This window comes from Artibeus jamaicensis, unplaced genomic scaffold (assembly GCF_021234435.1).
Source record: "Artibeus jamaicensis isolate MK-2021 breed Jamaican fruit bat unplaced genomic scaffold, CSHL_Jam_final contig_465, whole genome shotgun sequence".
NCBI lineage: Eukaryota > Metazoa > Chordata > Mammalia > Chiroptera > Phyllostomidae > Artibeus > Artibeus jamaicensis.
In genome coordinates, this window is record NW_026521843.1 from 10,385,692 (window position 1) to 10,413,051 (window position 27,360).

The following is a 27,360-nucleotide window of genomic DNA, read 5'->3' on the forward strand; positions in this document are numbered from 1 at the left end:
CCCGATGAGAGCTCAGCCCATGACAGCTGGAACTGGTGGGGGTCGCTTACCGAGAATGCCCCTGGCCCTGCGGTGGCCACAGAGTGGTGTGAGTTCAGGTCATAGGATCAGGCCTGCCGCCCACCCGCTCACTTCCCTAGGTGAGCCTGGGACCCCTGGCCACCGCGAGACCCCTGCCTTGGCCATTCCAAGAGGCCAGTGGGGCCACTGTGGGCAGCAAGGTGCAGGTGGGGTGGGGGGCTGTACCTCCTTAGCAGGTTCTGAGACAATTAGGAGGCTGACTGTCATTTTTCCCCCAACACTAACTCACTTCCATCCTGCTTTGTTCTTACAAGCTGACAAGATTTCAACCTGCTGCAGGAAGAATCACGACGCTGTCACGAAGTACCTGTGCAGAGGAGCTGAGAGGTAAATGCATTTCACTGGGAGGCAGTTTTGTCTGGAAGTTTCCCTGTGGTTGGAGGTTTCTTTGAAAACTTGGTGAGCATTAAGATGTCAGGGGTGGGCAGAGTTGCCACCGCCTGTCTGCTGCCCGGCTCTGTCTGCTTGGACATGTCTCTTCCTCAGGCCTCTGCACAGAGCTCTGCTCAGAGAAAGGGCTAGGGGTGTGGAATGGGGGTGTGGCAAAGAGCACCGGACGCCAGGGCCCTGCTTCGGGGGGTGAGCCCCAGCCACCAGGGCCGGAGGTCCTTTAAGGGTTTTGCTGCTGCTACATGTGGCAGATCCCAGATACGTGTGCAGATAAAACGACACCGGTATTCTGGATTCTAGGAGTATTCTGTACTCTGTATTCGTGGAACGTCTTTGGAGGAGCAATGCCCTATGGCCTGGGAAACCTTGTAGTGAGCTATTTGGTTATGCCCAAGCAAGGCTGAGCCTAAACCGGCAGGAAGAGGGTGACCGAGGAGGACCTAGGCCCCTCGAGGCGGTCAGGGCGAGAGCTCTGGCGGAGGTGTTCTGAGGTGAACTGTTTCGCTTGCCTGGGTGTTGTGGAAAAGGTGCCATGGGACTCCTGACTGGGGAGCAAGGAGAGAACCCCGGCGGACCGCCATCGGGGAATGCCCCTGGCCTCACGGTGGGATGTGTCATTGTGTGTGTGACGTGTGTGAGGGTCCCCACGGCCCGAAGAGGGCTCTGCCCTTCCCTGTGGGATTGCACTGTTGACAGATGCTGGACGCCGTGGGTTCCGATACTCGGGGCGGAGGCTGCCTTTTCAGCACTGTATTCCCTCAGCTCATCCTCAGATGGCACTGAAGTGCTGAGATTCTGCAGCTGAGGACCAGCCTCCTGTGGCGAATGGCAGGAGGGAGGGCGCCCACGCACATGTGGGGGAAGTGGAGCAGGAGGAGGCCAGGCGGGACCTCTAAGCACAGGGTCGGCAGGAGGAGCTCAGCACGCGGGTCTGGAGCAGGCACTGAGGGGCCGCTTCTCGGAGGCTGGCTGCTTGCCTTTCCTGGGGTTCACAGCAGCACTCGGAGAGGGGACCTGCTAAGAGGCTTTTCTGTAGTCACAGTGGAGGAACCAGATTATTTTTATTTAGTGAGGAAAGGCATTGGTGACCCATTCTTTCCTGGCAGAATGTCAGGAAGGCTTGTATTTACCTGTATATTCCTCTAGTTAGCACTTGGTGCAGGTAAGCACCCATCGCACTATTATTTAGCGCTATTTTGGAATCGACTGTCAAGGAGGCAGAGCAGAAAAAGACCCAGTGTTTCCCCATTTTCCCCCTCTGGCTAGTACTTTATGACTCTGACTATTACTACTGCCACTGCCATTACTGCTGCCGCTACAACCACTCCTGCTGTTTCAGGGGCATCTTATATGATTTAAGCAATTTCAGCCTTTTAGGGGAAGGCTGGCTGTGCCCAGCACTGGCCACAGCGGCTAGGTGACCCTGTGGTCTGTCCTCTGGTCCCTGGAGTCCGCTGCGGGCGATGGCACCCTGATGGGACAGGACAGACTGCTCAGGGCAGGGGAGGACTAGCGCTCAGTCTTATTCTGCTGAAATCGTTTCACTCTGAGAACGCCAGAGTTACAAGCAGCGTACACGTAGGCTCGAGTTGGCATTTTGAAGACAGTCTCGGGTTTCTGTCCAGACCGCGCGTTTGAGAACTTACAGCTCTCTCTCTCCCTGTTCTTCTTTAACGTCTTGTACTAGGGTGTCTGGCCCATGAGACTGTGGGCGTATAGAGTTCAGAAACTGTCTCCAGAAAGCAGGGCACGGGTCTGAGCACCCAGCAGGTTCCAACCTGCCATTGGCTGAATTAAGCAAAGGTCATACCACCTGCTTCAGAGGGGCTTCCGGTCTTCTTATCAGATGACTCGAAAGTAGCAGCCACTGGTGTTCGTGGCCCCCTGAGCAGGATTTCTGGGTTGGTAGCCTGGACCTTTGTTCTCTGTCTTAGTCGGCCAAGACTGCCGTAACCAAATACTAGACTGAGTGGCTTAAACAACAGGAATTTATTTCTCAGAGTTCTGGAGGCTGGACATTGAAAACCAAGGTGCCCGCTGAGGTCGGTTCCTGCTGAGAGCCTTCTTCCTGGTCTGCAGACTGCAGTCTTTTTGCTATGTCTGCTCTGGTGTCTCTTCTTACGAGGGCACTAGTCCCATCACCTGGGCTCCACCCTCACAGCCAGACTACCTCCCGAAGGCCCCATCCGGAAATGCCTTCTCATTGGGGTTTATTAGGGTTTCCATGTGTGGACTTTGGAGGGACCCTGACATGCTGTTCATGGCACCCCCCTTTCATCCCTCCCTGCCTTTGGGCCGTGCTGACTCCTTTACCCAGAGGCAAACGGGAGCCCTGTTTTCTCTCCTACAATCCTGGCTCCAGCCAGGCCCTTGCCCGGGTCCCAGGCTGTTCAGGAGAACAGCCTTCCTGCTGCAGGAGCTGAGTTCTCAGCCTGATTGCTCCGGAGAGGGAAGTGCTATTTCCTGGAAATGAAGCTCTCGGCTCTGGCCTGTGCTGCTTTCTTTCTTCTGGTCGGTTGACTCTGCTGCTGTCCTTCTGACTGAGCGCTCTGGAGCTCCTGCCCAGAGGGAGCCCCGTGGCCCCTGCTGCTGGGACTGTGGGCATTGCTGGCCTTCTGGATGAAATGATGGCTCTGGGAGTGCTGCAGGAGACTGATACTTTTCCCTCTCAGAGCTTCATCCCATCGAAGCATAGATCCAGACAGTGTGGGGGAAGCCAGAATGAAAGGAAAGCCTTATTTTAACAAATCTGTGCAAAATGAATGTGGCATGCACCAGTTTTGGGGGGAAGAAATGTACACGTGTGTGCACATGTATGTGCCTGTATCTGCGTGCCGGCCCATGCATGGAGTAAAGCATGCATGTGTTAAAACAGTGCAGTTGGGAGATTAGTGTTTCAACATATGAATCTAGACGAGAACATTGAGCTCTAGCTTGTGCACCTGTCGTTGAAAGCTCCTTGCTAACCACCATAATGAGAGAATAAGTTTAACAGGACCGTTTGTCATAAAACCCACCTTCCCCTTGACCAGTCCTTGGATTCCCCCCAACGTCCACTTCCTGCCTGGCCTGCCTCACTGTCCTGGGCACCAGCATTCACAGGTGCCGAGCCGCATACACAGGAGGCAGGAGCAGGGGCCTCACTTGGACGTAGAGGACAGTGGCCATGTCTCTGCTTCACCGGGCTCTGTGGTCAGAAGCACCATTGTCCGTAACTTTTACACTTCCGGGGCGAAGGGCACAGTGCCAGTTTTCTGGAGTGGCATGTCTGTGCTGGAGCCCAAAGCACCGGGGGGCCACAAACATGTGCGTGCTATGGAGCAGCACAGAGCAGCCAGGACTCAGAGGCTGATGTTTTCTCATATCCCACGGTTTTACGGCCCCATACCTTTAAATATTCATTTCCATTGCTCTCCATGAGGACGTAAAGTCGGATTATGCTTCCACAAGTCCTGGTGGGTGCCGGTCCCTGCAGCTCACACGGTCACTTCCTTGGGAGAGGAGAGACGCGCCCACTGTCACCCAGCCCTCGGCAGAGCCAGCCTGCCAGTCGGTGTTTCCGGTGTCCTGCCGAGGCCGCCTCTTCTTCCTTCTGGGGTTCGATCTGGTTATTAGAGTGAGTGCATGTGGGAGGATGTATATGTTCCCCCCTTGGACTTGGGGCTGAAACATCCTGGGTGGTCAGTACCCACGTGTGAACTAATGAACGATTCTCCCTTGTAAGGGCTGCTTCTCCACGTGCTGTGGTTCTCAAATACCCCTGGGCTGGAAATAATGTAAGGAGGCCACAGTGTCAGGCGGAGCCACAGAGTACACCGTTTCGCCACCTCGCAGGCCCCCGAGCCTGGCTGGCTGGCCGGCTGGAGGTGGGGGCTGCGGTTTGGTGGCGGGGGAGGCTGGGGCTGCATGGGAACTCAGCCAGGGCAGGCTCAGGCGATTGAGCTTCGGTCGCTTGTTAAAGGCCCTCTTCGGCCTGTGGTCCCCTCAGCTAGCAGGGCATCTCTTGGCCAAAGAGAATTACTTGGCTGCTGAAACGGCTTGTAATTCATTACAGCAGGACATAAGCTGAGTGCAGTGTTTTCCCCTATGGAGTAACCCAACTTTTTACAGGTTTTTAGTACTTGGACGCAGAATGGTCTATCCAGCAGAGCCACTTCAGATATAAATGCTGTCACAGTTCTCAGATAGGGACGCTGTCCTGGTGCGATTGGAAAATTTGGGTCTAGGGCAGGACCCACAACAGCCCACAGCAAATGCTCGGCTCAACCACTTTATGTCTGTGTGTTTGATTTTCTTAGAGAGACACCCCCACACAGCTAGTTCACCCGAGGTTGAATGAGCGAAATGTGCCCTTGAATGAGAAGACTGGGGACCAAAGGATGTGGAAATGTAAGGTGACAACAGGCAGTGTTGGGGTACCTGCCCATTCCAGCATTTACACTGCTTTTCTCTATACGACCTCAGCACAACACGCGGGAGAAAGAAACCGTCCCCGCCCCATCACGAGCGCTGTTTAACTGCAGCACAGAGGCACACTGAGGGAGAGGCAGCCATGATGGGCAGTGGGCTCCGTGTCTGGAGCCCAATTTCCATGGGCACCTTGTGCCATGAAATGTGAGGAGTCACAATACAGCTGTCAAAGCTGCGCTTGGCTCCTCCTCCTCACTTTGCATCTTGACCTGTAACTTAGGGGAGCGCCGGCCCCCCACACTCTTCTGCGCCTACCTCTGTGGTCAGTCTGTGTGGCCACAGTCCCCGCATGGCAGGCTACCACGCACTTACCCGGCCACAGCCACCCTGGTTCTCACACCACCTCTGTGTTGTGGGCCAGGCTGCTTCCTACTTACAGCTCTGGAAACTAAGGCTCAGAGAGGTCCAGGGACCTGGTCACCCCATCCAGCTGATTGGAGACAGGACTGGCACCGGAACCCGGGACTTCTGCACCCTACCCCAGTGCCGTCTCCATGGCCCAGCATGCCGCTACCCTAAATGCCGAATTTCCCCCCATGGTGTTTGCCCTTAAGAAATCCTTTCAATCCTAATCTTTAAAACTTCTGGAGTGAACGTTCCCTGCCTTTTCCAGCCCCCTGGCTGCATATCTGGGCGATGACCTGATGCTGTTCCAGAGAGGTAGATGAGCTGATTCTTGGTCCCCCCCCCCCGCCCCCCGCTCTCTGCCCCTCCATGCGTCATTTGAGAGGAGCCTGAACTGTCCAGGCCTGGGCAGGGAGTCCCTTGTTATGCTGGCTGGTTCTCCCGTGGAGAGGGGGTTACAGGAGCAGGGGTGGATGCACCTGGGGCAGTCTCGGCTCACAGCAGGGACTTCAACATCAGTTCAGGGAAAAGTTTGGTATTGAAACAGTCATGTGAGGTGAAGAATAAGCTAAAAGGGGAGTGAGGGGCACTTGCCTTCTGAGTCCCCTGTCTCTCCATCCCTGCAGCTCCCATGAGGTCCTGACACACACAGAGAATTTGAACTTTTTCTTTTCTAAACATGTTCTCAGAAAAGGCCAGAGATTCACCGATTCTTACAAATGACTGGTGCTTGTTTTGGGGTAGATTTGGGGGGTGGGAGGAAATAAAGTCCAAGTGAAGGGAGGAGGCTCTGGTGACAGGATTCTTGACATTGGCCACCCCGGGCTGGGGGACCAGGATCTGGGATCCAGGTCCACCGCTGTGGGGCTACTACCCTCGGAGGAGCAAACGCAGTTTTCCTGCCATGGCTGGGCTCCAGCGCATGGAAAAGATTTTAGATGCTGCAGCGTTGCACCAGCATGCTCTGCTTCCGACTTGGTTCTGTGCATAGCACAGTCCCTTTCCTTCCAGAGCTGACTGAATTAATTGGGAAAGGGAGGGAGCCCCGGTGGCTTGGGCTTTGACAAGCCCTTGGTCTCTTTGAGCTCCAGTGACAGGCAGCCAGACTTCAAAGGCCCTTGTGCCCTCCAGCTTTTACCCTGCCTGTCAAGAGAGGCTGCAGAGGAAGTGAATACTGGGGCTGGGGGAGGTGGCCAGGGAGTAGGTCTCCCTGACATTTGTCCTTCCCTCACTGCCGACAGCCACCTCAAGCCCAGCTCTGCAGCCTGCTGCCATGGCCCTCCAACCTCTCACACCAGGGAGACAGCTCGGACTCTAAATTTAGCAGGAGGAGGGGACAGGGAGGTCAGTGTGTCCAGGGTGAGGGCTGAAGGTGGATGCAGAATAAAAGAGACAGTAGACAAGTGAGGGCAGAGAGAAAAGAGAAGAGTGAGTGAGGGGAGGGACTCCCACTCAGAGTCGTGGTTATAGATCCAGAGGAGTCTTTTAAAGACTTTGTAAAGATGTAGCGTGCGGCTCTGTCCCTATCAGCACCAGGGAGCATCACTATAGCATGCTAAAGAGAGCGGTCATTTTGCATTTGCGAGGAGGCTGGATTAGAGCGCTCTTTCCAAACGGCATGTTTCAGCGGTAAAAGCTGCTGCAACTGAAACCGGACCGATGACATTTCTGTGCAGCAGAAGGAGAGGACGTGGAGGGGGACTTATTAAGCATCTATTATGAGCTAGGTTTGGAATTTGCACTTTTCATTACTGAGCTCATTTAATCCTTACAATGGTTTGGCTTGATAGCTTTCAGGATAATTGTCTTTTTTGAATTACGGATTAAACGGAGGCTTGACTCCCAGACTTTAAGCAACTAGCCTAGGGGTCAGTTAGATCTGTCTGGTCATAAACCCGTGCCCTTTCCACTCCTGTGATGAGTGAATATAAATATTCCCTCCAGAATGCTCATCTGTGTCTCAGACCTCTTCCTTCAAAAAGGTTGCAGACCTTACATTCTTAAGACAATGATTTGTCCCCCTTCGAATAGCTGGTGGTTTTGTTTACACTGCGGCTTAAGTAACAGACCAGTCTTGAAGGAGGCTCAGCTGAGTTGCAGACACTTTTGGCCTTAGAGCACAGCTGAAACTTTGGATCAAAGCACCTGTGTGGCTTGTCGGAGCCGTGAAAGCTGAAGGTCAGAGCGTGCCTTCACAAAGTGATTCTGGCCTAGAGATCTGGATGATCCCAGCAGGAGACCTCCGGGCAAGACAAGCGTTTGGGTGGAAATGTCCTTAAGCAGACAGAAGCTCCATATTTCACATGCAGCCAGGAAACAATGTGCACTTTCTGAATTCTATAATTCTCCAAGGAAGTCTTTTTATTTTTAAAAAAATGGCTAAATGACAAGCTTCAGAAGATTATTCCAAAGTGATGTTTATTTATTATTACACTATCACCACCGGTTGCTTGGCAACCAAGAGTTTGAATAGTCACCAGCAAGAGGACCAGTATCCCCAGGTCCTATCTCTGGCTCAGCCGGCCTCCAAGTGGGGCTTGCAGCTGGTCAGGAGACGCTCCGCGGACCTCTGCTTTGTCCCAGAAACGTGCTTAGCAATCACTAGGCACCTCCACACATGCCTTCTTGACCAAATAAGCAGATGAATGAAGGGAAGACTGCTCAAAAATTGATGTAAGTTTTTTTTTAATGCTAATCTCCTGATGAATCCTGAAAGCGATTTAACACAAATTAAGAGTAGAGCCGACCTCTGAAACAACTCAGTGTGTGTGTGTATGGAGGAGGAGAGTGAGGGTAAAAGATGTGGTTCGGGGCAGTGAAGATAGAAAAAGGTTGAAGGCCGGCAGATTTTATCAACAGCCACTATCCTACAGACGCATACACTGTGCAGGTCAGAGGCTCAGGAGCCTGGCCACTCTTCATCCCAGCCTAGGGCTCTCCGTGCAACCCATCTGATCACTTCCGCTCCTTGCCAGTGCCCAGGGTTGGTCCAAAAGGTGGGTTCTTAGCTGTCTAACAGCTCGGGCTCTGCTTCCCCATTTCACCTGGTGGGTAGGGGAGATGCTGACCTCTGGTGTCAGGACCCTAGGATTTCCTACTCTGAGTACAGATGCGTCCACATGAGCAGTGCAGGCCTATTTGTTGTACCAGAAGTGATTGCTGCATTATGGTACACGGCTCATTTCTAGCTACCTGCGTTGTTTCCCCTGCAGCTCTTTTTATGTTAAAGCCTGTCTCTCCCAGTGTTATCTGATGGTTTCCTAGGAGATGCCCTCACCAGCCAAGCTCTCTGCTGATGCGCTGATGCTGGAGTAGGATATTATCTATAAGCACTAAATAGCTGCTTTGTTCACTCAGCACTGCTCTGCCCTTTCTCCCTGGGCCGCTGGCTAGTTTCTTGCAAGGGTCCCTAATGGCTGTTCAGAGAGAGGGAAAGGCCAAATGTATCTGCCTCTCAACATCTTCCACAGCCAAGAGTGGGCCTCCAGTCCTCTGATGGATTTACTCACTGGTGATCTTCCATTTCAAGCTAATGTAAAGACTGTGTTGGTGGCTTGGTGGCTCTTCCAATGTGAGACAGCGTTGCTAGCTTTCATATGTAAAAAAACAGAGATCCCTTCCTCAGAAGGGTAGGTAGAGTTTATTCTCTTTACACCTCAGCCTCTAGCTCTGCAAAATGGAACCTTTCTGGTACATCTAGAAGCATCAGCAACAGCTGCTGGACACTCAAGTAGGAATCTTTACCTCTGGTTCTTAGTCTTCTCTGACAGAGTGGTGGAATGTGGCTCCGGGGTGGCTTTCCATAATGTGATGGGAAGTCAGGGCACCCCCGAAGTTTGAGGAGCCTACTGCCACTGTGGGAAGAGGACCGACAACGTGGGCAGTATCCATCCAAAGATACGATTTCCGATCTGTCATATTGCCTTTTCTCAGAAGCCCTGATTACATTAACACATTATCTGATCCGATTATCTCTCAGAAATGTTCTTCTTACAGCTGTAACCAATGACAATCAAATTTAATTGAGATTGGGGAATAAATACGTTGTTTAGGTGAAAAAACATGCATATGTATTATTTGTAGAAGTCTAGACCAGTTTTCTGAAGCGAGAAGGGGTAGAAGATGACAAATGGGCACTGAAAAGAAATAGTAACTGTTAGAAGAAAATGTGGTACCAGTGAGTACCCGAGTGTAAAATTCAGTTCAGCCCGCTTTCTTTATAGCATAAGACTAGGAAATAAAAGATTAAAGACAAGTATTTGATTAAGTGAAGCAAATGATTCCAAGAAATTGAGTCACTATTTACTCCAAAAGAAAACCTCTCCTTATCTCTTCCCTCCCCCAGCTCTTTCTGGGGACCCAAGGAACATGTATTTGGGGGTGTTCATGACAGAGACTCCCCAAAAGAGTGAACATAAGCGCTTGCATAATGACAAAGGCTGTACCCCCCTACACACACACACACACACACACACACACACTGAATGTACCATCTCACTATGTTGGATTAGCTAATATTTTTCATCCTGTTTCATTTCAGTTCATTGTAGATAATTGATCATAATTCTCTAAATTAATTTAATTGCTCTGACACTGCCCTAGGACTGGGTGTATGGGAAACCCTGGGATCATGTCTTCAAGGTTGTTGTTTACCTGCAGGTCTGGAAGAGGACAGCCTTGTGTGGCAACTATTTAAATGCCATCTGAGAAATCTTGTGAAAAACACAGTCCATTTGAGAAACTGATGGATCATCATTTTGCTTCTGCATAATAGATTGAATCACATACAAGTTATCTGAAGTGAACTTTAATAGTATAAATATTACATTAATTTAGTAAAAAGTCATTTTCTTTCAATGTATTTTGGAAAGGGGACGGTGGCAAAGGGTATTACCACTTGCTGAGGTCTTCCCTGTGCCCAGTGTAGTACACGTTGCCTTGTATAACCCTCAAGGTCACCCTGAAAGGAAGGCATCATTATCATTTCACAGATGAGGAACCTGAGGTGTAGAAGCCCATGTGACATGCCACCCAAGTCCATGTGACTCAACTCATCAGTGAGGAAGCCAAGATTCATAATTGGGCTTGTTTAACTATAAAGCGGGTGCCGTGTTTCACTTACATGCAGCTGCTTCCTAGACCAGCCTCTCACTGAGCTCCAGCTTCCTTCGGTTGACGAGTACCCGTGACTGACATGGCTCTAGGAGGTCATTAGTTTGCTCCCAGGTTCAGAGATATCCTAAAAGTAAGTCGCACAAGGGAAGTTTTGACTCCTTTATTAAACATTTCCTGGCTAGGAGATCTCATGTCTGGCTTTCAATACTTAGAACACAAGTCAACTTGGCCATCAAACTGGTGATGCCAGAGTTTTTCAAAGAAAAATCTATGAATGCGCAGGTATACATGGGATTAAAAATGTCCTGCTTTTCCAAAAAGAAATCTGCACTGGCCTGCCAAGAGGCCGAGTGACTGCTGAGGCTTGGCTACAGGATTTGACTGTTGCTCAAGGGACAACAAACAAGAGACAGGTTGGTGTCACGGGACATCAGAGCTGCAGGCCACTGTGACGCTGTGCAAGTTTGTAAACACCACTAATCCTGCTGAGCCTGTTTCCTCATCTGGAAAATGAGGTGAATGATGATTTTTACTTACAGAAATGTGATATGAGGGATATGTAAGTACAGTGCATAGTCAATTATTAGATGGTGTCACTCTTGTTATTATTCCTTGTCACTCAAAGCATTCAGCTTTGCTGCTTTCAATGCTTAGCTGTTGCATTCCTGTCCAGTGTCAGGTGCTGGGTAGAAATGTAGCCTTTGTACCTGCCACCAGAGGGCTGTTTGTTTTTAATCACCACCTGCCAGAAACGCCCAAGATCATTTGCCTATCCAAAGGCACTTGACTCTTCAGTGTTCTGTGTTACTAAAAAGGGGTCTCCTTTGAAAACAACAAGGCCTTGAAGAGAAATCAGGTCTTGCCTTGAACTCAAATCCTTTAAAATTTTAATTTGCTCTGTGCTTCTAGGAGGAGGTACATGGTGGGTTTGCCTCAATGATGTGTCCCATGTTAATGAGAAAGAACGTTAGAAGCAGAGAGAAAATTGTGGTGGGATGGTCGAAAGGGTAAATGGATTTTTCAAAAATGCCCTGAATTGGTGGTGAAAGGAGCCAGTTGGAGTTCTAATGCCTCAGAGAAGTTCATGTAGTAAAATTAGCCACATTTGGATAGAGCTGGATCCGGGAAGGAACAAAAGGCTTTAACTGAGCAGTGAGGGTGGAAAAAACCCACTATTAACTTAGAATTTCCATAGGTCAAGGCTTCTCCCTGGTTTTCTCTATCACTGGTTCCATGGATCAAACCAGAGGACATGAATGGAGAGCTATGTTGTTTCAGTCTGGCCACTTGCACCAAATGATTACAATTGGGAAGAGAATCACTAATATTTGAGGGAAACAAGTTAGAAGTTAATGTGGGGGTTAGAAGTCAGGTGGGGAAGTACTAAAGCATTAGCGCTGAGACAGACAGTAGACCACAAATCAAAATGAAGTTTCTAATGAGAGTTTGCCCTTGTCTGGGACTATGTACCAGTAAAACAGCCTGCAGGTGGGTAGCTGCAGTGCACAGCAAGCCATGACACTTCCCACCGGCTGGAGTTAATTGTCCAGGGAAGAGGGATTGTCCCTAAGGGGGACTGGAGGGTTCTCAAAAGGTTGGTCATGATCCAAATGCTGCTCAGTTATTGGAATGACAATGGTGACAAGCGGTTGGCACACCATTCTGGATTTTTCCTTTAGGCCGCTAACTTGGTAATGAAGACACACTCTATCTATCGATCACTGGGCGGGAGACAGCAGTGGTTGCCGTCTCATGTCCTGATGCTAGTGGAGAACCAATAACAAAGTGAATCATCTTACACTTTCATGCTGTGCCTTTCGCTTCCAGCTTTGCCTCTGTCATGGGGCATGTGTAGGCAGCAGTTGGGCCCTAGTGTGACATGCTCAGTTCAGGAAACCAACTCTCTTTGTGGTATAGAATCTGTAGAGACCCAAGGAAGGTGCCTGTCTTCCTGCCTGCTCCACCCAGGGTCATAACCTTCAGGTAGATCTTTTTAGCCCCATCCTGCCTCTCCTTCTACCTTACCCTGGGAAAGGGTCCGGACACACATTCTTTCTAGCCTGTCTCCCTTCCCACCTGGGATACCAGAGTTCACTTACATCCCCTATTTCATAATTCCCTATCCAACCTTGCTATTAAAACTCCATGTGACCATCTTCCTCATGAAAGTAAATGACAGGCATCTTTCAAAAGCATGACTTTTCACAAGGATATTTGCAATTGAACTAAGCAACAGTGTCTCTCACAGACCAGTATCTCTTTGCTTCTTTCTGTGCTTCCTGCTTTCTGTTTACCTCTTTATTTTTTCTACAACCACACTTCCATCTACTATTGCCTTCCAAACTGATTGCCATCTTCTTCAGTTATGAATCAATCACCTGAATGGATTTTTTTTGTCCTGGCTTTTTATTTCCTCTTTGGTTTCAACAGCTATTTGATATCCTAGTGTTGGGACTGTTTCTTTTGTCCTCAGTCGCCAAAATTTACCCATAGGTACAGCCATTTTCAGATCTTCACTATCACTAGACAAACCTAACGCCTTGAACTTGAGTTAGGATTTCCCAGCCATAATCTATATACCTTTTCCTTCTTCCCTACTTTCATACCCCACTGAACTTTACTCTCCTTTTATTAGGCTTGTCAGTAGCTTCCACTCTTCAAGTCAAATCGAAACCACTTTGAATTTACCTGAGTGCTCGTAGTGGCTGAATTCACCAATTGTGTCAAAGGTTCTCCAGTCAACAGCCAAGACTCCCATGTGCCCTTATCTTCCTCTGAGTCTGTCAGGCCATCTTCTTCCTGAAAGAGAGCCATCCTTAGGAAGCTGACTAAAGAAAGTCAATGGACCAGGCAGACCCACATCTCATAGAAAGCTTGGAATTTGGGGTAGCTACAGGTCTTTGGAGCAATTGCGTGGTATGATTCCACCTGTCTGAACTTTTTGTCTTTTAATCTATCCAACCCAAGACACCTCTGCCACTTATGGAGACCTTAAGCAGGGATTATTTGACTGCCACCTAGAAAGGTTGAGAGATTTGGGTGCCCCAACTCACAAAGAGGCTGCTCAAATGAAATAAGCATTCTGATGTTTAAAAAGCAAAAAGAACATCTATTTTGGGCCAGACATGTCATTGCATAGCCCCGTAATGCACTGCTCTGTGCCCACCATGAAGCCCCAGGTGATGAGCTGCAGGCAGTGACAGTGCTGGCCCTGAGTCCCCAGACCTGTTCCTTTAGAGCCTGGTATCTGAGTTTCTCATGTCTCATATGTGGTAATTCTTTCTTCCTGCATTGTGTCTAGCACATTCTTCTTAGTGGGGCCAACACACGGGGCGGGGGTCTGCTGCTATATCGTCAGATCTTCTAGGGAGTCTCAGTGAGCTCCCAGGCTGGAGGGCATGCCTTTCCTTGTGGATTTTCATACTATAGTCTTTGGGGAAATCCAGAATGATTCTCCCATTTCAAGATGGTCATTGCTCATGTAAATTCGGCTAACTATTTAGCCCACCCTTAGGAAGCATATGCTAAATTTAAAGTAATGTGCTCAGTCATGTACATACAGAAAGAAAAAAGACCTGGATACTGTGCTCAAGAAATAGTTTAATCAAATGAGCTAGAGAACAGTGAACACATGCCTATAAACAGAGTGAAAGTGAGATGGGATTATACTACAAGTAATAATGAAAACTCATGAGAACACAGATGAAGGAGTAAAGAATTCTGATGAAGCAAAAGGCAGTTGAAGATTGAGGAAAGCTTCTTAGAGGGGTGTGGGGGCGAATTTGTCCTCAAGTGCTCCCATCTGCCACGGGTGAAAGCAAACACTACCAACATATGATCTACTTGGGGAAGAGAGTTGGCCAGTTTCTCAGGGGAAAAAGGCCAGGAGCCCCTTCCTCCAGGGGCTTTTATTGGGTTGTAATACACAGGAATACAGGGTGGCAAGGATCAAACAGTAGATAACATTTCAAAGAAATCTTAGTCTGAGTCAGAGTCTGTCAGCAAAGGGGGTTGCAGAAACTTTGGGAGACATACTCATTTCCTGCTCAGACCCTTAACATATGAATAAAAGCACTCTTAGAAAAGCAGGTTTCACAGGATTACTAGGATTTCTTTTTTATGCTAGATCACCCTAGATACTGCTCTAGCAAGACAAGGAGCTGCACGACCTCCCCACACAGGTTTGCAGGCTTAAGTGGATTAGAGCCAGGAAGAGCTTCTCCCAGAGGATATGGGGACTCAGGCTATGTCAGAATAGCTGGGGGGCAAGAGACCATTGCTCCCTCTTTATCGAAGCCCCCCGAGTCCTTCCATGATGGAGTCCCAAGTGATTGAGTCTGGCTTAGGTTGCCCCTCGCTGTGAGGAGTCATACCCACCTCTGATTAGCTGACCAAGCTTTAGGGGCAGGGGAGTAAACTGAGGCAGCGTTTGGTACCAGAGAAAAGCTTTTGTCTCCGGTGGCTCAAATTCTGGAAGTTGCTCACTCAGCCATGGCCATGGGGGGTAGTTACAATTCCTGAAACCAGGCAGAGCGGTTCCCAACAGAGGGGCTGTCATTAGAACTTGTGCCTTGAAGAGCAGATATATCAAGATGGGCAGAGAGGAGGAAAGAGCAGAGAAAGGAAAGGGATTAGAGGAGGAGGGAATGGAGTGAGCAAAGGGCTATGGGTAGGACCATGGGGGGCAAGACTAGAATGTGGAGTATATGTGTTTGTGGTGGGAAGGGAGAGGGAGATGAGGCATCAAGGGCAAGTTGAATAGACCTCAAGTTTAACACGCATTCAATAAATGCCACCAGTTGTGCAAAGCACAGGGGTAACCTCTGAGAATGGAAGAAGGGGTACAAAGGATGCCTGTGTGTCCAGGAAGTAGAAGCCACACATATCTAGGGGCTGTGAGTGGACCCAGTGCTTTCCTGGCCATGGATTTTTCATTGTCTAAGTTTGCTCTGACTGTCCTTCTCACTTTTGGCATTCTGAATGTTCACCATCGGTCTTCTTTGCATTGGTTGAACCCTGGTGACGTGAGCCATCTAACCCTGCCTAGTATCCAATGCTTGTGTAGGTTGCTGATTCTGATCAACTTTATGACATTTAGTTGTTTGCCATAAAAGTGTGACCTAATCCTTCTGTGCTGTGGCCAGCCCTGAGTGGAATCTGTCTTCATATAAATACAGACATATTTTGCCTTGGTAATTCTTGCTTCTGCGGCATGTTTTTCCCTCCAGGCACTCACTTTGTCGTTATGTCGCCACACTATTTCAATGCCTGGGATGGCTTTCAGTGTTATGGAGGCATCAGAAAGAAAAAGAAAAAACAAGAACAACACAAAAACTGTCACAATCAAAGGCATTCTGGCTTCAATGAGTAATGGAGTTGCATGAATTCCAACTCGTGGTTCCAAAGGATTTCCATAAGCCTCTTGATTTCCAAATGAGAAAATCATGATAAGCAGTTAATTAGCTCTTTAAGTGAAGGTGAGTCACCGCAGCCACTGCTGCGCACTCTCAGGAGACAGAGGCCAGCACTGCATCCTGAAACACATGCAGCACAAGTTCGGGAGCAGAGTTCATATAAATTCAAGTAACGTCCGGTGAGTTTTCATGAAGCCGGGCATGTCCTGGGTACCCCTTGGGGACTTTCTTAATGTTATCATGGCAACATACAATTAAGTCAGGTTACATTTTTTTCCTATATGCAGGGAGGGGTGCTAAGATACCATTCTAAATTATTCATCAGTTCACTCTTCACCACAAAACAGCCAAGACATGACTTTAAGATGTACAATATTAAAAAATAGCGGATAATGAGATATTGCCGTATCATGTAAAGAAACCTTTCTTCCTTTCTCCAGGGAGAACAAAAGACTTAATGGAACTGCACACGTGTCACTGTGCTTATCACAGCTTACTGCATTACTGTGATTCCTGTGGCAGATTGTGAACTCCTTGAGAACTAGGAGTTTCTTCCCCAGGGCTGGAATACTCCGACTGCAGCATTAGAAAGCCAGGGACAGCTTTGAAAAGGAGCAAAATAATTTCTTTCTCCATTTCTCTCTCTGGGTGTGTGCATGTGTGCGTGCATGTATGAGACCCTTGATTATCATATCACAGTCACTTAGGTATTACTAAGGAGACCAATTAAATAAAGGTAACTTCAGAATGGCACCATCTGGTGAGTCTTAGCTCCCCCTTACCTTAATCTTCAGAACAAGACCCCTGTATCAAAGGAGGGAGGGTGCAGTGGGATGCTGACTTAGGTAGAGGCCAGCTCCCATTGGATAGTGCTAATCGTGGGGACTGCTCTTTAAGGATGCTCCTGTGCTCCCATGTGTCTTGCTGGGTATGCTGAGATTGTCAGGCACTGGCCATTCTTTATCTGGACCATTTTTTCAAGGTTTGTTTGTAGCAAGTAACTTTGAAGGATGAAGTAGCGTCTCCTCAGAGAGAGAGAGTAGGTGTTGACATACACCGCTCTAAAGCAATGCCCCCCCCCCCCCCCCGTCACAGTTGCTCTCTCGTGATGCAAAGCACTTCCTGTGTACCCAGCTGGGTGCACCTATGCAGACTCCCTGGAAATTGGGGCTCTGGCTACTGCTTTTGTTGTAATAAGGTCTTTTGTCTCTGACTCCAGAAAGCATCCAAGATTGTAGAAAGTTCACCTGTTAGCCTGCAGGGAGGGTACCAGCTGAGGCCCTTTGCAGACCCTGGCAGTCGATGCACCATGCCTGTGGTTGCTTCCTCCCCTGTCTATTCTGAGGATCGAGTTCTTCTCTTTGGAATATCCTCTTCTGTTGCACTGGTCCTCCTGAGTAGGCCAAAGTCTAAGCAGAAGACTTCTTTATTAGGATCTCCAGGCTCTTCCCACCATCTGGGAGCCCATGGAGATTGCTGGGAACAGGACTTCTAAAATGACAAAATGACTGAAAGGCTCTAAGCCAGGTCTCTGGAACCAGAGGGAGCACATAAGTTCTTAAAATTGAAGGTGTGTATGCCTGAGGTAAAACCGAACCAGCCTATCTGGGCCAGAGTCATGCTTCTGTGTACACAGCAAAGAACAGCACAGTGACTCGTGGTGGCCAACCGAACAAAACCCGGTCATCTGGGGAAGAGGCTCGCGTGCTCATGGAAACAGTGCGTGGCTTGTGCCAGATTCTGAAGGAAGCTTCCCGCTAAGGGCATGAGACACAGAATCTGTGCCCTTCCAGGATTTACACTCATTGAAAAGTAAATAAATAAAAGTGGATTTGTCCTCTTGTAAGAAAACAGATTTCAAGAAGCACAGTTTATCACTGACCTCTGAGAAACAAAATGCCACACAATCCGTCTTGTGCCAAACTTTGTTATCACAATGCACTTGACTTATTAAACTTGTGTGGGCAGGTAGACACAATCTCTGAGGTGTGGCAAAGTGTTGCTGCCTGGGTCGTATATGTTCAATTTTATAGCATCGTCATGCATCCTGGAGGAGACATTCAGGTGCAGTCTTTAAATGTCTCCTACGGAGTCCCTTCCCGAAAGCTGGATTCAGGTTATTCTGGAAGCAGATGTGTAGCCCAAGCTGCTGTTTCCCAGGTGCCTGTGGAAGCACTGGGGCGGGCCAGGGAGTGCCGACAGCGCCCCCTTGAGTTCTGGGACGTCTCTCCCACCTAGCACAAAAATAGGCTCCTTGTGTTTGTTTGGAGAAGGGAAGTGGTTCTCCCCCAGCTGGGCGTGCGCTTCCCCAGCTGAAATGGCAGCTGCTATTGCTATGTCCTACTCTGAGGGGCCAGCCTGGTGAAGGAGTAGATGACACACATAACTACAACCATCTCCATTGTCACCGATACAGCCGCACTTCTTCATGTGGTAATTGTCTCCTCTGTACTGACTCCCTGAAATCTATGATCTTGAAAGTTCACAGCAACCATGAGAAGTGGGTAGCATACCGCCCACCGGACACCCAAGGAAACAGGAACTAACGCGGCAAGATCACATAGCTTCGGAGTGGCAAAGCTGGGATTGTAACCCAGAGCTGTCTGAGTTCAAAACTTTCCATCTGGTGCTGGTGCCTCTCTAGTCCTACTTTCTTCATAAAGGCTCAGCGAGATGAGAAGTGGTCTGTGAAATTCATAAAGACTGTCGTTTCCGAGTTCAAACACCTCTGAGGAATTTATATCACAGAATAGAGTCCAGTCTTCCTACCTCTCTGTAAATTCCTCTTTCCATCCACACTCCCTCTCGCTCACCCACAAACAGACCTTAAACCTTAGCCAAATGCAAATATTCATAATTCCCTCGAGTGTCCTCAATTTTTCTCTGTGCTTCTGCTCAGGCACCCCTTTTCTCTGCAGTGGGCTGCTCAAACAGCCTACTTTTTCTCTAACGACCAACAAAAATCTGACCTGTCTTTAAAGGTCTTAAATCAGAAATTACCTCCCTGAAGCCATTCCTGGTTCTTACAGCTGAATGTGAGCTTTCCATCTGTCTGACATGCAGTTTTATTTCTGCATATTAAGGCCCGGATTGCAGCCTGCCTGCCTGCACCCATCTCCCTACAGATGACATGATTCTGAAAAGCAAGCTGTCCCAGAAGCCCAGATCTTTCTTGTGCTCTGAATTCATCTATCCCACTGCCTATCTAAACCCTACTAACTCCTTGGGGCTTCTACAGGTGCCTCAACGCATCTAGCCAGCATGGAAGCCCTAGCCCCTCACAAATCTGTGCCTCCTCCTGTGCTCCTCATCCCAGGGACTCTCCTCCATCCATTTGCTCAAGTCAGCGTGGCATCATCGCTGGCCGCTTCTTTGCCATCCCTTGTCACATCCATTCAATTATTTAAGCACTTCTCAAATCACTGTAATGTCCCAGGTCCAGGTGGCCATCATTTGTCACCCAGATTACCACAGCAGCCTGCCTTCTCACTGGCTTCCAGACTTGCAGATGTGCCTCATCCAGAAGCTTCTCCCTGCTAGAGTCAGAGAAAGGCTTAACAAAGCTACTCTAGGCACAGCACTCTCCTGCTCAGAAAACATTCCTGCTTGGAAATTGCCCTAAGGATAAAATCTGAGCAAATGGTTTATGTGACTTTTCTCTGGGCGACTCTTTCACTCCTCTCTACCCGTATCTTTCAAAAGTTCTTCCTCTTGCTGTTTACGCTTTGGCCAGTCTAAACCCCATTCAGTTCTCCAGATACGCAATGCTCATTTCCACATGTTGTTTTCTTGACCTCCCAGGATGCATTTCTTCCGCCTCTGCCCCAGTGTGTACATTGTTTGCCTGGCTACTCTTCTGGTCTCTCTCAGTTTTGATGTGATTTCTGAGAAGTTTTCTCTGACCTCACAAAGACTGGATTGGGTGGTCTCCAATGTCCTCTGTATCTTTCTCCACCCCCACCCCCATCACTGTAAAGCAGAATCGCTGCTTTAATGGTCTGCCTCTCACTGCTACACTGGTTAGAACCTACCCATTGAATCTGGATAATCCTGGAATTCTTTTCTGTGTGGTGTCTGGAGCTCCATATAATTGCGAGCCTCCATAGAGCCTAATGCACAGAAAAGAATACTAATTTTTTCCTGTTATGTATTTAAGAAGAAAACAGGTGTTTTCCAATGATACATTGCCTGTGGCTAGTTTGCAACTAGTCACATAGATTTATCAGAGATCATCTTGGATCTTTTAATTCCTATTTTTTTGTTTGTTGTTACATTAATACTATCTTGGTGGTAAGCAAGGGTTAACAGCTATTTAAGAAAGACCTGGGGAGAGTAGGAAAGGACTTACCTGTGTTCGCAATGACATTAATTTATGAGGAAGGGTTGGAGGAGCAAGCCAATCAAATGCTGGATGCCAAATGACCATACATCACACAATTTACGAGGCAGTCAAAAGTGTTATTAAATTGGAGACAGAACAACCTCCTTAATTCATCCTTATGACAGTGATTGTAATGACTCTAAGAACCTGGCTTAACCTGAGTTCATTTTATAAAAGGTCTTTCATTTTTAAACATTACATTTATTGAATTTTAAAGAAAGCTTGCTTTAAAATGTATACAGTTTAAGGCGCAATAAAAATGCCCCGATAATCCATCCACATTCACTGCCTGGGTCCCCATCAGCACCGAGGTCCCCTGACTCCTCATGCAATAGATTCCAGTTTTCAAAAATTTGGTATTGATGCCTTTTTTCATTTTTCTCTGTAAAATAATTTATTTTCAGATCCCACCGCAGTAATCCTGCTCTCATCCTTTACCCCCCTGCCCCCATCTCTCTCTCTCTTTTTCTGTTTTATCCTCCCATGGTCCCGGCATCTCTCTCTCTCCAGATCCTAATTTCTCTGTTATGGTAACTCTAGAGGAGTTGGACTTCCGGGTCACAATAGTGGGCCCCTCCCTAATCCTTCTTTGCAGTTGAAGTCAGCACCCATGTACCCATAAATCCTGGTCAAAGATGAGGGCTTGCTCTTATCAGTGGCTTGGGTCCCACTGATCCTGGGCCTTGTGGACTCAAGTGAAAACCACAGCCCAGTATCCGCTGTCCCTGTGCTGTGGTCCTCTGAGGGCACGGGGCACTGCTGGATGCACTGAACTTGCGCGGCTCCTGCCCCAGCCCTCAACCCCCAGCTCTAAGCACAAAATGGATGCTGAATAGCTCTTACATATGAGTAAAGAAATACTTCTATTTATTCTATTTTTCTATTTTGTGACTTTTATAATCAATTCAAGACTGATGCCTGTAAGCACCAATCTACAGTACATATCTCTTCTTGCCTTCTTGGAGTCACTGGGATGGGATACAGCTCTGCTGGAACTTGGCCGTGCTCTGTTCCATTCTGGCCTTAGTCCTTAGAGCAGCTGGCTCCTTCGGCAGAAGCCCGTTGATCTGTGGTGACAGGTTCCGGTTCTGTCTGGTACTGGGATAGCTGTTGGTCTTCTGCAAAAGCTGGAGAATGAGATGGCTTCTAGAATCTCCAATGAACCTTTCTTCTAAAGAACACATTTTCAATGCCCTCAAGTTGGAACAGGAACCAACTGGCTTACGTTGTGGCCATATGGTTGGTAAGAGTTAAACATAGGGGGTCCGGCCTGTGCCCTGTACATCGGAAGCATGTCATAATTGTCAATACCTTTTATACCATTCTTTCACCCTTTGGTGATGCCACCTGGCTTTTGGTTGTGGAGACAGGACTAGCAGGAAAGCCAGAAAGGCCCTAAAATTGTGATGTTTGAGCTGAGCCTTGAAGAGTGAAGAAAGGGTTAAGCAAGATTAAGAGAGATATTTTAGGTAGATGCAATGACATAGGCCACAGCAAGGAGACGAGAAATAAGGAGTGAATGGAGAATTCCATGGACTTCGATGTGAGGCAGGAGTGGCTGGGACTGAGGATGCAGTGCTGTGGCTACTGTGGGCCTGCTAGGTGGTGCCAGAGATCACGGACTTCATGGTGAAGTCAATGAGGAGGCGTTAGGGGGTTTTACGTGATGGTGGGTGCTGCAGTCAGATCTTTATTTTTGAAAGATCACACTCACTCTGGTTGTGATGTGGAGAATGGATTAGAAGGTGAGTGTGTGAGAACTCAGCACGGGAAGCTGATGCAGAAGGCTGTTGAGGGACTCAGGCCTGGGCCAGAGCCCTGGCGTCCAGAGCAAGAGATGCTGCTCCTGCTTGGTTGGAAGCTCTTCTCTCTGTAATCCTTCATTTCTCCAGGGGTCTGTGATTCCATCCAGGATATGTGTTATTTTTCTCTTTCTCTCAGCAGTGACTAAAGCTTTATGGTAACAGGTAAACCTCAGTGGTGGCATTTCAGAAATCGAAATGAATGGAGTGCAAGTTCCGCAGAGCACAACTTTAGGGTCCCTGACGTCATCAGGTGTGTGGCCAGTTGCTGGTTCCCTGGTTATTCTTTCCAAAGGCTTTTTATGGCTCTGATCCAGGTGACTTTCAGGGGCTGATCTGTAGGTGTTCCGCCTCACTGATTTGCCCTGAGCTGTTCGGCCACCATGTCCAACATCTCCAGCTAGACTCCCAGCACACAGAGAGCTGCCAGGGCCACCAGGATCTGGTCTGCTATGCTCCTTGTGAGAAGCGGAAGTCCATGGTTCTTCTCTGCCTTCACCTGGGCGTGGGGCTTTTGTAAAATTTGTTTAGCAGGAGACCTGGGTGTAGAGCCATTACTCCGATTCTTCCTCAGATTTTAGAATCTGTGACCAGCGATTTCTTCTTACACTCTTGTGTGAAAAGCTCTACAAAAATATCTTTGCTAACATTTAACAAATGACTAAATCCATCAAGAGAAAGCTCATCTTTCATGGAAGAACTTTCTACATTTGGATAATTAATCTTTGCCTATATTGTTAAAAACCTATTTTTGTCCTTTCTGTAGATTGGATTTTATTCTATTTTCTGAACCTACTCGAACATCCCAGAACTAAAAACACCCACTTTTAAATCTTATTTCGTGCAGTCTTATCTTCTTGAGAGTTAGCATCCTCCGTACCTGGGATTATCTCCCAAATTATGTGGTTTCTAATCTCTCTACCACTCTCACTTTCCTTTGATGTAAAGTGAATCCTCGCTTACGTCATTGATAGGTTCTGTGACCTTAAGTGAAATGATGTATAATGACACCAGTGTTACCATAGGGTAATTGATATAAATAAGAGTTAAGTTCCCATAGCATCTCATCAATGTTACAATGAAATGACAGTAAATAAAACATTATTTAAGGGCCTGCTGTATTTCCCATTACTGTGGGCCCACTGCTGACTCTAGCTGGGGCAGTAATTCTTATAAATTGGAGAAGTAGTGGGGATTATCTGAGGGCAAAGCTCTGAGGGAAAGAAGCTCAGGATAGGAATAGAGGTGAAAGGAGGTGGGGAGGAGGGGCTAATGCACAGGGCTCTGTCCCACAGGGCTCTGTCCCACAGGGCTCTGTCCCACAGGGCTCTGTCCCACGCAGCCAGCCTTCTGCAGTGTGGTGATGGGGGAAAGGGCAGGGCTGCGGCAACTGTAGGCTGCCACTGTCCCAGCCCCGTAACTTGTTGGATAAGAGGCACCCAATGTAAATCCTGAAAGAAAGCTTGTGATGGGTGTGCCTTGAGCTATGACATTTCCCCCGAGCCAGTCACTGTGGCTGGAGGGACAGGGGCGTTGTACTGGGTGACACCTGTGCTGTGTGACTTTCCTGTGAGGGGAAGGAGGAGGGATGCGGAGCCCCTCCAGAGCTGTCTGGAGCAGAGAAGATGCAGTCCTCCAAAGGAAGAGGTGGTCGTTTCCAGAAGAAGTAGGAAAGGATACCTGGTAGTTAAAATCAACAGATGTCCCCTACTGAGATTGTTTGAGGAAGAAGCAGGTAGAGAGAGTGACTGACAGAGAGCAAGATAAACTTACCCTTCAAGCTCACAGGATTGCCAAAGTCACTGGAAGAGCCTTGCTCCTAAATGCCAGAGGCCTGTCTCTTTCAAGCCTTACACTCTTCTGCTTGCAGAATGGCATCCACACAGCTGCATTGAAGCAGACGCCTGGGAACCCGAGGTTTTGTCTAGGATAGATGATGTCCAGGGCCATTCTGACTCTGTCCATTGTCCCCCAGTGGATGCCCCTTCTTCCTCTTGGATGCTGGCAACAGGCTGCTCAGATGATGCCCAGCACTGTCTTCTGGGCGGGAGGAGACCGGAGATCTGGTCCAGCCTTCGGGACCCTGGATTGTCACCCACACTGGAAAATTCTCCGTGACTTCAGCTCCCCTTTGCTCAACCAGAGTTTGACCTTATAACTGAATGGCCACCTAAAGAAAAATCTTAATAATCAATTCCAGCCGAAATATCCCCCTAATGTGATGTTTTGAAAAGTTGTTTCAGCCTCTTACAGCTTCAGGCCTGCCTGCACTTATAAAGATTCTCTCAATACCTCATCTCCCCAGAGCAACTCATGCATTGTAAGTACCTTCTGTTTGCTGCTTAAGCTGTTTATTAATCACATTTTTTCCAATTCAGCCATAACTGGGAGAAATGACAATTTTAAGCATTTCTCAGTTACCTTCTATAAATTGGCCCAATTACTATATGATCTTATAGACGATTCCTTGGGGGTGTCTCACCCACTCCAGTACTGTAATTGGTTTTCTAAAAAGGAAGAGAAAAACTAAGAAAAAGCCTTGGGTCTTAATGCTGTGCTGTGGGGTTCGGTTGGAGTCTAGATTTGCTCTTAAATGGTTAAAGGGGTTTTAGGTATATACCCTTATTGCGGCAATCACAATCAATGAACACATACATGCTCAACACAATTTTAGGGAGACTATCCAATTTTCAACATTTTTAAGCCTGGAAATTGAGGCCTTTTCTGCCTTCCTGTGCAGGGTTAGGCTATGGGACTGAAAATCTAAATTGGATGCAGTAACCATTCACTAAAGATTGGAAAGTATCCCCCTCACAATCAGGACATATGAGCCTCATTTATTTCGTATTTCTAGAAATTCTTCTGAGGTGGCTAGATAGTTGCCCAATATCCCTGCCTCCCCCATGAAAGGAGAAAGCCTTTTTAAGCTCCATCAGTGGGGGCACTGAGAAAACACGGTGCCCCTTTGAGGTGCCAGGGGCTGAGATTTGGGGACGTGTGGATGGACAGAGGGGCAGAGAGTGTGGATGTGAACTTCATCCAGCAGGCGGTCCCCTGGACTGTGTCCTGGGGTGGTCTTGACCCCTGAGGATCCTAGGAACTAGGTCACTCTGCCCAGTGGCTTTGGGTCACTGGGTGATTTTGAGAAAAGCAAATTAGCAGTAGGGGATGACACTGTAGGAGACAGTTGAGCGAGACTTCCACTCGTCTCACCAAAGTTTCCATCCTCCTCCAAGACTCAGTTCAGGTTCTGTGCTGTCCAGAAATTCATTTCTGAAGTCTAGGCTCAATCAGTGACCCTGACCTGAGCTCGCAGCACCATGTGCCACTAGCATCTGTGACTTTGCATTGACATGATCTGCTTTGTCCGATTTCCTTTCCAAGGCAGGGCCGCCGTCTTGCTACCCGGTGCATCCCTGGCACATGGCAGTGGCCTGGTGCGGCAGGTACTTACCACATAGCTGTGGCGTCTGACGTGGGCTGTGGGCTTGCTGTCCAGGGGAGTCCTCTCGGCAGACCCACAGTGAGGTTTTCATGGTCACAGTCTATGTGGGGCAAAGGGCAAAGGAATTATTTTTCAAGTAGTATTTTCCTTCTGAGTCTTTGGTATCGAATGCAAAAAAAGAAGAGAGAGGTGCTGTTTTGGTACATGGGCCCAGCTTGTCCCAGCAGGTTTTCGTAGGCAGCTACAGCACCAGCAGGGGTGTGCACTGGGCTAATGCGTGGGACAAGGGAAGGTGGCCTGGTGGCTGGGAGCTGAGACAAAGTCCCCCTGACCCCTTGCAGTCAAAAAGCCACTGCTCACAGGGTATGCTTGGCGCATTGTTGGCACCCTCATAATCTGTGGGAGATTGGCTGTCTCCCCAAGTTCTTCAGGGACGTCCCTTTATTCTTAATGTTGGAATGGGTCCCTTGGAGAGACAGCCCCATTGTCATTGCCTCCTTTATTAGATCATGTGGCCTTCTGGGTGTTGGTATAAATGTGGAGGGATGAGTAATGATCTGACTTCCGAAGGCCCCAGTGCCAGGGTTAGAATGCCAACTATTTTCCTTAAAGTTGCCGCTGGTATTGGCCTCATCTATTAAAAGTACTGTATCACCCTTCACTGCCACACATTTAATTATGCATTGTGGAAGGCTTTAAATAACAACTTTTACTTCTAAAAGTCTGCTCTAAGTCCTCCAGCATTACTTATAGAAATCCCAAGTAGTAAAGCCTATATTAAAGTAGAAAATAAAAAATGCATAAACTGCACCCAGCTAGTGTGATGGAAACCTTGCCAACACATAAAAAAGCATATGCATACTATTTTATTAAACTTAAGGAACGTACACACATTTCTCTGTGGGATCCAAATCTATTAGTAACAGACACACCATAAAACTCAGTTATTCAACAGTCATAAAAGACAGTACCGACCAAGAAAATGCTGCCATCTTAAAGGAAACACTTCAAAATGAGAGAAAAAAAGACACGTATTATGTAATTGCAACTGGGAAAACGGCAGGGATGTGGTCGGTGGCCACGAGCATTTCTGGGTGGCTCCAGGTGTTGGGGCAGCAGTGGGGTGTTGCGCCGTGTGGGGTTTTCCAGAGAAACGGAACCAATTATGTGTAATCGTGCCTCTCTGGGTGTGCAGTACACAGGGAGATGGTGCAGAGTGTGTCTGTACTCCACAGAGGCAGGAGTTGACTTACATGCTCCTATGATGATAGAGGCTGCAAGGCCCCCCACGTGGTAGTCAGCAATCTAGAGAGCCCCGAGAGCCACTGGTGGAAATTCCAGCCCGCGTCTGAGTCCAGGCTTGAAGGAAACTGATGCCTCGGCTTGAAGATAGTCAGGGAGAGAGAGAAAGAGAGAGAGAAATGTTTGTTACTCAGCCTTTCAGTTCCATTCAGGCCTTCAACAGACCGGATGAGGTCCAGCACGCTGGGGAGGGCAATATGCTTTACTCAGTCTACAGATTCAAATGTTCATCTCATTCAGAAACACTCTCACAGGTACACCTAGAAATCATCTTTAAGCAAATATCTGGCCCAGTGAAGCTGACACGTAAAATTAACACCACAGCGGCCATATCCTACAGTGCTCCAGCCCAGGAGGGAGCAACTGATTTTGCAGGGTGGCTGCGTGGTTATCTGTACAATACCACACCACTTGGAAATTAGAATAACTACTCTTGGGGCCGAACAGGGGGTGTGCATGTGGCACTCATGGTTTCATTTACTATGCGTTTTTTTGCCCAACATTTTACGCCTAATTAATTCTTCCTCTAGATGCCTGGATATAATTTGCATTAGAATATATATTTCAAAAGACAGATGAATTGCTATTAGAAGAAGGGACTTGATTTCTACTACA

The 27,360-nt window shown here is 48.1% G+C and overlaps 1 protein-coding gene across 9 annotated transcripts in view; it reads left to right on the forward strand.

The window, feature by feature from the left end:
• Window positions 1-27,360, forward strand: part of TDRD15 (tudor domain containing 15) — a 395,033-nt gene that overhangs the window by 141,411 nt on the left and 226,262 nt on the right. For 8 of the 9 annotated variants that reach the window (XR_008391968.1, XR_008391972.1, XR_008391970.1 and 5 more), the window contains one exon: window positions 336-408. Coding sequence is in view for 6 of the 9 variants with exons in the window: in XM_053666891.1 (XP_053522866.1) it covers window positions 336-408 (73 nt within the window). In the remaining 3 variants the exon portion in view is untranslated. Of the gene's footprint in view, window positions 1-335; window positions 409-10,066; window positions 10,917-27,360 lie in introns of those variants that run through there. The other variant, XM_053666893.1, reaches the window with a different exon arrangement.